This window comes from Zosterops lateralis, assembly GCF_965231275.1.
Source record: "Zosterops lateralis genome assembly, chromosome: 3".
NCBI classification, from domain to species: Eukaryota; Metazoa; Chordata; class Aves; order Passeriformes; family Zosteropidae; genus Zosterops; species Zosterops lateralis.
Genome location: NC_139764.1, coordinates 110,588,419 through 110,598,765, shown reverse-complemented (window position 1 = coordinate 110,598,765; position 10,347 = coordinate 110,588,419). Strand labels below are relative to the sequence as shown.

The 10,347-nt window shown below is 42.4% G+C and overlaps 1 protein-coding gene across 2 annotated transcripts; it reads right to left on the bottom strand.

Moving 5' to 3' along the window:
* Positions 1-443: 443 nt before the first annotated feature.
* On the bottom strand, positions 444-3,138 carry LOC310907832 (gallinacin-2). 2 transcript variants are annotated; one of them, XM_083858319.1, is made up of 4 exons: positions 3,058-3,138; positions 1,520-1,601; positions 1,122-1,242; positions 444-591 (listed from the first exon to the last, which is right to left on the bottom strand). In XM_083858319.1, exons 2-4 carry the CDS (start codon positions 1,575-1,577, stop codon positions 543-545), a joined length of 228 nt encoding a protein of 75 aa, XP_083714445.1. In that variant the 5' UTR covers positions 1,578-1,601; positions 3,058-3,138; the 3' UTR covers positions 444-542. The 2 variants fall into 2 exon arrangements, with proteins under 2 accessions (XP_083714445.1, XP_083714446.1); XM_083858320.1 differs by having other exon boundaries at positions 1,520-1,598; positions 3,058-3,120.
* Positions 3,139-10,347: the final 7,209 nt, after the last annotated feature.

Here is a 10,347-nt window from a genome sequence, read left to right as displayed (position 1 = left end):
GGTGGGATGGGGTGTGGAGCAGCACAGCCCCCAGCAGGGTCGCTGGCAAGGAGGGTCACAGTGGGCCCAGTGGGGAATGAGGGGTTTTAACCATTCCTGTTTTCCCAAGACAAGATCTCTGCACAGTAAGAAATAAGGAATTTTGGCACCTGAACTCATTCCCTCAAAGGGAAGCTGAGTTCTTTTAGCCAGCCTTTCTCTTGGCACTGTAGGTTGAGGTGTGTGTAGACCTGGGGAGATGTATGGCATGGAAAAACTCAAATTAAGGAGCAGTTTGCACCATAAATGGTTGCCCTCTGGGGTTTGTGTGTCAAACCCCAGGCAGGATCATGACCAAATTTCAGTGCATGTTTCAGTGACCAAAGCTAGGCAACAACAATTTATTTAGAAGGAGGGAAAGCAATGCAGACCACATTTGGGTTTACTCTACATCATAAAGCCTTTTGCATTGGCAATGAGAGGAATGTGAGGCTTTGCAGCAGGATCCAGTGGATTTAGGAGTAAGGAGATCCCAAGCAAATTTGTAGCCTTAGAAGAAATTTTCATTGCTCTTCAATGTATGGCTCATCAACATTTCCTACATTCCATGGACTGCAAAAAGGAAAAAAAAATCATATTTTCTTTCTGCTTGTATACCCTCCCTACTCACTTTCAGCCCATGTTTTTTTTCCTCCTGGACACAAATTCTTCCCAAAATAGTTCATGTCATTTGTAGTCATGTTGGGACAGCTCTATGTAATCATACCTGTGAGTAAGGAGAGTGTTTCGCTATTGTTTCAGGAAAAGCAGGGAATTAAAGTGATATCCCTAGATTCTGGGGTGAGTGCATTCATTCCTCAGCAAAAATATAAGGCTGTTTTTCATGTGATTATTTAATTTTGCAAGTTTTACAGCAGAAACCTCACCCTGTGCCTGATAGCATTGTCCAAATGCTTCTTGGACAACATGTAACACTTGAGTCAACACAGAACACTTGACTGTCCTCATGGCATAATTGCTTTTTTTCCCCCCTTATACCACATTTAAATATTCAGGAACACCTCGGGGTTTAGGAGACAGGCAAAATATTTAATATCTCTCTGCTCATCCTGCAGATGAGCCGCGGTGAACTCCAAACTCACTGTTTGCAGCAGGAGCGGAACCCAAAGCATTTTCCAACTTTAATCAGGTGGAAGGGACATCCTCCAAAGTGACAGCTCCCTCCTTTACAGAAAAACATTTCCCTCCGGGGTGAAGACAAACCTGCAGGAAGAACAAAAAATTTCTTCCCCCTTGCTCTGCAGGGCAGGGAATTGCAGTAGAAGAGTTTCTCATTCCTTGAGCTGTCTTTGTCACCAACATCCCACCTTGGATGTTCCAAAAGGTGAGGTTACAAAGCAGGTCTAGCACCAGCACTGGAGCTGATTGATTCATTCCTGACTGGCTTCTAGCAGTTTGAAACAGAATCAGTTAAAATGTGTTGGGAATTTTTCTCCAGGTGCACAAAGCATCCCTTTCTAGCATCTCTTTCCCATCTTACCTGGAGAAACCTGGAGCGCCAGGAAGAGGAGAGAAAAAAGCAGGTAAAGGATCTTCATGGCTGAGGATTTGCTGTGGCACTGCTGGGAAAAGGACCAAGAAGGATGTAAGACAGACAGACCCTGGGATCTGCAGTCTCCTGAACTACACAAACTCTGTGCTAATAAAAAATTACATTTATATTAACTTTATCTTCAAGCTTTCAAAAATAATCAGTAAAACCCATAGGGAATCCTGACTATTGTGTGGGGCAAAATGCTTCCTGGACATTGTGATCCTTAAGTTACTTTAATAATTTGCTTGCTTAGATTTCTTTCTCATTTTGCAGATTTTCCTTAGCCAGAATAGAATCATGGAATTTCAGAGTGGGATGGGTTTGGATTGGAAGAAACCTTGAAACTCATTTTGTTGCAACCCCCAGGGCTGAAACAGCTTCCACTAGAGCAGGTTATTCAAAGTCCCATCCAACCTGGCCTTGAATACTTCCATAACTTTTTAGCTAAATGATTTTGTGTACTAAATAAACAACATAAAACAATTTTAGGTGATAATACTGTAAAAATAACAAACTTCAGGACAAAAACTCATTTTGTAATGTTTGAATTTATCAAGAGATCAATTTGCTCAACATCTCCAGTCTTGGTCTACAGGCAGCAGTTCTAGAATGGAAAAGTACAATCAAATCAATTCCCATTTGAAAAGAAAATTTTAAAAGCAAACATATGATACCCTCATTGGAAGAGTTGAAACTAATATTAGGATTAGCTTTAAAAGGCAAGATAGCCTAGAAGGGTGCTTATGGATAAAGAAGGGGCAGTTAATGTTTCATATCCTGGCATTAGGACTGTTCTGATCTGTCACAAATGATGGTCTCTCAAGCAAGGAATGGAAATGAGATTGTGCAGAAATGTCCTGTTGCTGAGAACAGAATTAATAGAGGGTGACCCAAAACTCTTTCAAACTTAACATTAGAAATTTCCACAATTTGCTATATATTTGAAACTATCAGGTGAAATAAGGAGACAAAGTGAATAATTCTGAAAATGAAATGAGAGTTTTAACATAGAGACATTAAAATACAATCTATAAAATATTTATTGTATACTATATTAAAATATAAAAATACATTAATACAATTTAATAGCTATTAGGCATTATGCAAATATTGTATAACTATTTATAATATGTTGATATTCAAAGGCTATCTATTTAATAGAAATATATAGATATGGACATGTAGATTTCCACTGAGAGGTCACCAATTTTTTTGGACCAAAGACCTCTCTAAAGTAATCTGAACCAATCAAACATTTATTTTTCCTTGGACTTAGGAAACAGAGAATTTTTATTAAAGCATTCTAGGTATTAGCATATATTTGAACTACTTATTCACCATGTCCAATCTTCCCAAATCTTAGGTTAGTTACATATAAATTAAAGTTAATAATGCAGAGGTTTGGGTTTTTTGGTTTTTTTTGGAGTTGGATTTTTCAGGAAAAAACAAAAGCTGACATTGAAAGAAAAGAACTGAGACATTACCAGGTATCAGGTGAGCCCAGAAGCCAAACAAGTCTTACTCGTGGTCCCTTCCCTCCCGAGGACTTTAGCTCTGGGACTGGGATACTCTTTTGTAAGGTGAGTCCCAGGAGAGACTGACAAGTCCTTTCTCTTCCCAACCATTCATTGAACCAATCCAAAATTTGCCCTTTTTTTTCCTGGTGGCATCTAACCCAATCAGAAATCACCTGCTTTTAATTTCCCAATGATAGAACAGGGTTTCCTTCTGAGCCCGTTTAAGCTTTTTTCCTGGAAAATTCCACGTTTTTCTTGCAATACCTCTTGTGACACTCCAGTTTGTGTAAGATACGTTAACCCACCATGGTATGTGTCAATCATCTTGGGACATAGGTTGAACTGTCCCTGCTTAGGAGCAGCTTAAAACCTTGCAATACAACTCATCTGTGTGTTCCCTGCAATACCAGTTAATTTTCTGTTCCATCAATACAGAATCTAAGAACACAGAAAGGATATATTAAACTAAAACAAATGTCCATTGGCTTCCTGTACCTTATTTTGGTGCATTTTGTTTTGTTCAGGTGTTGTAATACTGGACACACAAAGGAAGAGGTAGATAGCAGAAAGTTAGGCAGGAAAGTTTTATTTTAATATTTTTGACTTTATTTCTATACACTTTTTACAGAAGGCAAAAGATTGGCTACACAGGTTTCCACCTCTTTGACCTCATAGGTGAACATCACTATTAATCATATTTCTCCTCCCAGAGGAGAAATATGAAAACAAAGTAGATAATTCTAAACAAATACATAGTTTACATGAAGTTGGGTGAGAATCCTCACTACAAAATTTCAAACACCCACAAGGCAAGAAAACTGAGGAGGACACTCAGGAACCTTGTTCATTGAAGATGCTTGACCAAAACAAAATGTACCAAAATGATGTGAATACATCTTGGTTATGTCCCTGGACACCCTGATGGAAAACATGTACATTTAGGCAAATCCAGTGCCAGAGGATGCCTTTGGACCCTCAGACCTCAAAACTCCTGCTTGAGCTTTTTTCCCAAGACTCTAGTTGATTTTTTGATACTACTTGTGATACTACTGTCTTCCACAGGGCCTTCAGCTGTTCATTCCAAATTCACGTTCTGCCTTAGATGAGCATTCCCTTTTGTTTATCTGCCCTCAGTCTGCCAGCTGTTGACCTCTGCTTCTTCTGCCATGGGAAGCAACATCCAACTTCTGCATGGATGGAGCACCTCTCCTGTAAAGAGATGGAGAGAGCTGGGGGTGTTCAGCCTGGAAAAGAAAAGGCTCCAGGGAGACCTTGAAATCCATCTTAGTATCTAAAGGGGGAGTGTGAAAAGAAGGGAGGGGGACTTTTTATATGGGCAGATTGTGACAAGACAAGGGGAAATGGTTCTAAACTGACAAAAGGCAGGTTTGCATTAGGTGTTAACAAGAAATTTTTCCCTGTGAGGGTGGAGAGGCCCTGGCATAGGGTGCCCAGAGAAGCTGTGGCTGCCCCTGGATCCCTGGAAGTGTCCAAGGCCAGGCTGGACGGAGCTTGGAGCAATGTGGAATAGTGGAAAGTGTCTCTGTCTGCACTGGGGAGGTTGGAATGAAATGTTCTTTAAGGTCCCTTAGAATCTAAACCATGTTATGTTTCTATGATTCTGAGATATGAAATGCATTTTTAGATCATATTTTACTTTAAACCTCCCTTCATTCAACAAACAAATGTTGTTCAAGCAGTATTTTAGCATAATATATGGAATACGTGGTAATAGGTAATGATACATCTGCTAATTTGAGTGATTGGTGTCTCTAACTGACCAAGACCTCTGCAAATGACACCATGTCCTACAGAACCTTTAGTACCAAAATTCAACTGAAATATTTTCATTGCTGACTGGCAGTTTAGTTCCTACTCATTTAATTTTTTCATTACTTTGATATTAAGGTCTTAAGTTTAATCATTGAATAGTCTGAATTGGAAGGGACTTTTGAAAACCCTCTGCAATGAGTAGGGACATCTTCAACTAGATTGGGTCAGCCCAGAGCTAGTTCAGAGCCCAATCCAAGTACACAGGTACACAGAGGTGTACAGAAATTATCTATATCCATGTAAAAACATGCCTATAAACCATTTCCCTTACAAGCATACCCTGACACAGCTTTTTAGTCTCTAGATAATTTTTATATGTGATCTGTTTCTGCAATAGGGCCAAATGGAAATTGAATTTCTGGTGTGTCTGCCAACATCTGGTCACAAAACTGAAAAATGGAGGGAATAAAATTGCAAAAGTTGCAGTTGCTTCACCCCTTACCAAGTGTTTGTGGTTAACTTGCCATCTGTTAAACTTACCCAACCTAATTCCTCAAGGAAACAAAGGTGCCTTGTTAATTTTTATTGTGTGTAAGATCCTGTGTGCAAATACTGTCAAGGGCTTGGCTTTAACACTGGGCACGCTTGGCTGTGTTTAATATAAATTTCATATGGTCACAGGCCCATCCAAGCCATCAAAAATCCTCTGCCTGGACCGGGGGAAGGGAGATCAGAGGAGGGGTGGAATACCTTTGACAGAACTCACCAAGGTTTTGGGTTGTGGCTTTTAGATTATGGACAATCTTTCCATCCCCATCTGCAGCTCCCTATTCTTCTGGGTAAGAGACTTTTAATTACTATAATTATAATTTATTATTATTGTTATTATAATTATTTTGTGTAATAATACCGTGCTGAGGAGCTGCTGTGCCTGATGCATGTGGGATATACTCCAAAGGGAAATGCCCTGAAAGGAGGCTGCAAAGTGTCCAGAAAATAAATGTCTTTCAACCTTTTAAAATCACAATGTTTGAGTAATTTTACCAAGATCACCTTCCAGAGAAGAGGGAGGATCTTATCTCCACTGTAGGAGTTTCTATCTAGCACAGAAGATGAGGCAATTAGGAGTAAAAAGGAGAACCTTAAACTCTGCTCCTAGTAGTTTACTCTTGAAAATAAAAAAAAGGAAATATTAGGGATGTATTTCAGTAGTGTTACCCCTAATTAAAATGCTTCAAACTGTACACAAAATGTATTTAATCAAGCTCAATACTTTAATGATTATGCAGGTATCTTGAGTAAATGATGAGATTAACATCTGCGTGAATAACTGTGGCTCTATCTTTTGACAGCTAATTAAAGGTACTGGGTACAAGGGTAGAATCCTTTCTTTTATTGAGAACCACAATGTGACTGCCAGAGATGTGTGTGTGATCAAAGCTCCTTGTCACAAGCCAGGTACCCAAAAGTTTCTAAAATTCAAAGAACCTTTGTAAACCTTTGTTTTCCTGGAGAAAAATGTCAGTAGTAATCTCACCAAATTTCAGATATCCTAGAAGGAAATATTGAAGTACAAACTATTTTCACTATTTTTCCTTTACGGATAATGGAGAGAGACTGTTCTATGGACTTTTAAGAGACATTTGCAATCAGATTGTTAGAAATAAAACACAGAAGTAACAGTAGGGATAGGAGAAACCCAGAAACATTGCAGGAGGAGGAGTTTTGCAGTAGGAGCCATGAGCACTAATTCTGCAGAACAGCACAAGTGCAGCTGTGTCTCTCACAGAGACAGAACTTGCTCTTCAAAGGGTTTTTTTAAATGTGTTGTCCCCTCTCCAAACCCACCCAGAAAGTCTTTAGGAGTCCAAACCATCTGAGTTTGGGAATACATTCCACTGGGCACTGTTGTGTGGCTGTTTAGCAACTGCTTTTAAAGAGACAACCAAATCACTATGTTGAACATCCATAACTCTTGGGAATATGTATTTTTAGTTTCTTTCCCCTTTTTCTACATTTTCCCCATTTTGTGTTGCTGGTATGTTTCAAAATGCTCCCAATTTTCCTTTTCAAAAGGCCCACTCAGAAGCAAAATTTCTCCGATGCCTCCAGGCCCTCTGAAGGAAACATTTATCTCCACTGCCAGGCCATGAGGGCGAGGAAAAGGAGACACAAGCACAGGTTTGAGCCCATATTTTGTTTCTTGCAATCAGAAAGGAAGGTCCACTTTGAGACTGCAATGACTGCTCCTTTAGGTACTGAGGGCTCCTTATTTGTAAAATTGCAGAAAGGTTTGGGTTGGAAGGGACCTTAAAAATCATCCCAAGTCCCTACCAAGAGCAAGAACACCTTCCACTGTCCCACGTTGCTCCAAGCCCTGTCCAACCTGGCCTTGGACACTTTCAGGGATCCAGGGGCAGCCACACCTTCTCTGGGTACCCTGTGCCAGGGCCTCACCACCCTCACAGGGAAAAGGTTTCCCTCCGTCCCTACAAAGAATCACCCGAGGTTCAACCACATGAATGCCACAATAACTGATTTTTTTAAAAAAGGAGAGGAAAGAAATAGTTTCCACATTGTTGTCTGGGTCGTGTTTGTGATGTTTGCATCACTGCAAGGGAGGATTGTGGCAGCTTTTCATTGCAGCAGGACCTGGTGCCTCCAGGAGCGATGGGATCAGGGTGATTCCCAGGAGCTGCTCAGGAGAAGCTGGAAGGATCTCCAAGGCAAAGCCAGGGACTCTTCATCTAGTCCACCCCCTGCATGACGAAGGGAGAGTCTCAGGCTACACACCTGTAGGTTCTCCGCAGAGATGTTCTCTTTATCTCATGACATCAGAGCAGAGGCTGCCTGGGATGGGAACTCCCCCTCTATGCCAGCAGGTTTGGCATCAGAGAAGTGAGACAGGTGGCAGGAGCTGTGCCTCTAAAGAAGTTTCTCTGGAGGAAAGATAATGAGGATATGAGCCATTCCCACAGAGATCCCTGCATCTCTACTCACCTTCTGCAGCAGGAATATCCATTGCTGCAGTCTCCAATCCAGTAATAGGGGTGACGACAAATCCCCGGGACGCAGCGTCCGTTTTGGAGCGAACAAGAATGATCCAGCCTAGGAAACTCTTGTTGTCCTGCACAGCACAGAGAGAAGAGTAATTTACCAAGAAAGTGATCAAAAGTGAATATAGTCTTCTTCTTTACTCCCCTCACTCCTTACCTGCAGCCCCCTGGAGCACCAGGAAGAGGCCAAGCAGGAGCAGGTGAAGGATCCTCATGGCCACAGCTGGGATGTGAATTCTTTACCTGAACTGAGCAGAGAGTACAAGGTCGAACAACAGTGGACAGAGAATTCCCTTCTGGCCAGGAACTGCTTTAAAAATGTGCCCAGAGACACCAAAGCCAAAATCTTCATCCAGTGGATTTGGACAAAGAAGGGAGTGAAAACATCATCTTTGGAGATATTAGCAATTTCAAGGAATGCATCTCTAAACAACCTGACCTAATTAGTACAAGAGTCAGGCTAGAAACTCCTGGATTAGCTCAAACCCCAAAAATTTCTAGGATTCTATGGTGTTTTGGTGGTGGTTTTCCTTTTCTTTATTCTTTTATTTTGGTTTTACTGCAGTGAAAAAAAGATATCCCAGATCTCTTCAGCACCGAGCAGGTTACTCTGGTACCAGCACAGTCCTATAAATTATCCCCCTTCCACATATTGAAGTACATAAAGAGTTCAGAGAAGGAGCCAATCTTAATCCTTAGGAAATTCTAAAAAAAGCCATCTCTATCTTTTCAATATTAATTAAGGTAGCAACTCATTCAAAATGTTATTGCATTCAGGCAAGACGTGGCTCAAAATGCAAAGCTCAGCTGCTGTGCTGGCTGGGTGTCTGTTTCTAGAGTAAAACAGACATTTCTGTCTCTGATGCCTCAAGGGAAGGTTCCCAGGTCTCTGCTCCCCTTGGAGATCAGCAAAGCCAGTGTCCTCCTGGGAGCCCTGCAAGCAGCCAATCCATGGTTCTACAGAACATGTACACACAGGAGGAACTCGCTGGAGTAAAGGGAGGGAAGGGGTTGATAATCAAAGCAGAAACTTGAGACTGATGAAAGGAAAAGAGGTTTATAGAGATGGAGAGGTGAGGGTGGCTCTTCAGAACCAGACAGAGTTACCCGAGGAGAAGGGGGAGGATCACTGCTGCTCCTGCTGTCCCGTGGATGCACCACACCCCAACACACCTATAAAGGGTTGGGGATGAGCTGATGCAGCCACTGGCCAATGAAAAGAAAAGCCTTTTCCAGCCTGTGTTTTGTTTCTTCCAATGAGAAAGGGAGGCCCACTTTGGGACTGCTTTCACCGCAGAGCCCCAGCTCTTTGTGCAACCCATCTTAGACCCACCAAGTTGGTGTAAGGCACGTTAGACCACAGGGTGATGTAAAATACCTGGAGACCTGCAGTGAGGGCTCCTTCTGATCCTGAGGGCTCCTTGTTTGTGCAATCCCAGAGTGGGCTGGAAGGGACCTTAAAGATAATCCAATTCCACTCCCTGCTATGGGCAGGGACACCTTCCACTACCCCAGGATGCTCAGAGCTTTGTCCATCCCAGCCTTGAACACCTTCAGGGATCCAGGGGCAGCTACAGCTTCTCTGGGCAACCTGTGCCAGGGCCTCACCACCCTCACAGGGAAAAAATTTCCTCTCTTTCCCTGGAAAATAATCACTGATAATGTCACCAGTTTCCCCTGGTGACTGCTGTAGTGCTTTACAGATCTTCTGGACCAAGGAGTCAGGACAACCAGAAACCTTGATGCCCAGGAGGGATCTCAAAACTGCATCAGGAAGAGGACAGGAGTGGGCTGTGGAAATCTATGTGGATTTTAAGAAATCTCACTGCTGGGGTGTATCTCACTCCTCAAGGTGTATCAGCTTTGCAGCTGCTCAAGTGTCCTGAAGGAAAAGGCAGCTCAGATGTCCACCTTCAGGTCAGCACAATCTGGGGTTTGTTCCGAGATGGGCCAACTCCACATGGGATAAATCATGGCTTTACAATGCAGTCAGGGAAGCACAGACAAATATTTCTGATGCTTTAGAGATGTGAAGCTCAATTTCTGCTCTCTGGCTCTCCAAGCAGCACTTTTATCCTCGTATTTCCAGGGATTTAGAAGCAGCTGGCAAACCCTGTTTGCTTGTGCCTTCCCTGAGCTGGGGAATCTTTGCTGTGGGAGAGATGCAATTCCCAAAGGGAGCAGGGGCGGCTCACTCCACATTACTGCCCAAAATACCCAGCAGCAGATGGGATTTCCAGACAGGGTTTGGCCAAGTCAAGTCTGGGCAGTTTTCCATAGGGCTGTCCAAGGTCACTGGATGGACAGCAGGGCTGTTCCCCCATGGATTTCATGCCACTTTTTTGCCAGGTGTGGAGGTGCTGTGAGGACAAAGGTTGGGCAATCATATCAAAGGTCTGTCTTCCTTCCTGTCATTTGCACAGGGGAC

What these genes read in the sequence shown, in the direction of transcription:
- LOC310907832 (XM_083858319.1), bottom strand. Translation starts at nt 1,577, where the DNA reads ATGAAGATCCTTTACCTGCTTTTTTCTCTCCTCTTCCTGGCGCTCCAG. An exon ending in GGCGCTCCAGGTTTCTCCAG is followed by an intron (nt 1,243 to 1,519) that starts GTAAGATGGGAA and finishes TTCTTCCTGCAG; the next exon opens with GTTTGTCTTCACCCCGGAGG. An exon ending in TTCCGCTCCTGCTGCAAACA is followed by an intron (nt 592 to 1,121) that starts GTGAGTTTGGAG and finishes TCCTTTTTGCAG; the next exon opens with TCCATGGAATGTAGGAAATG.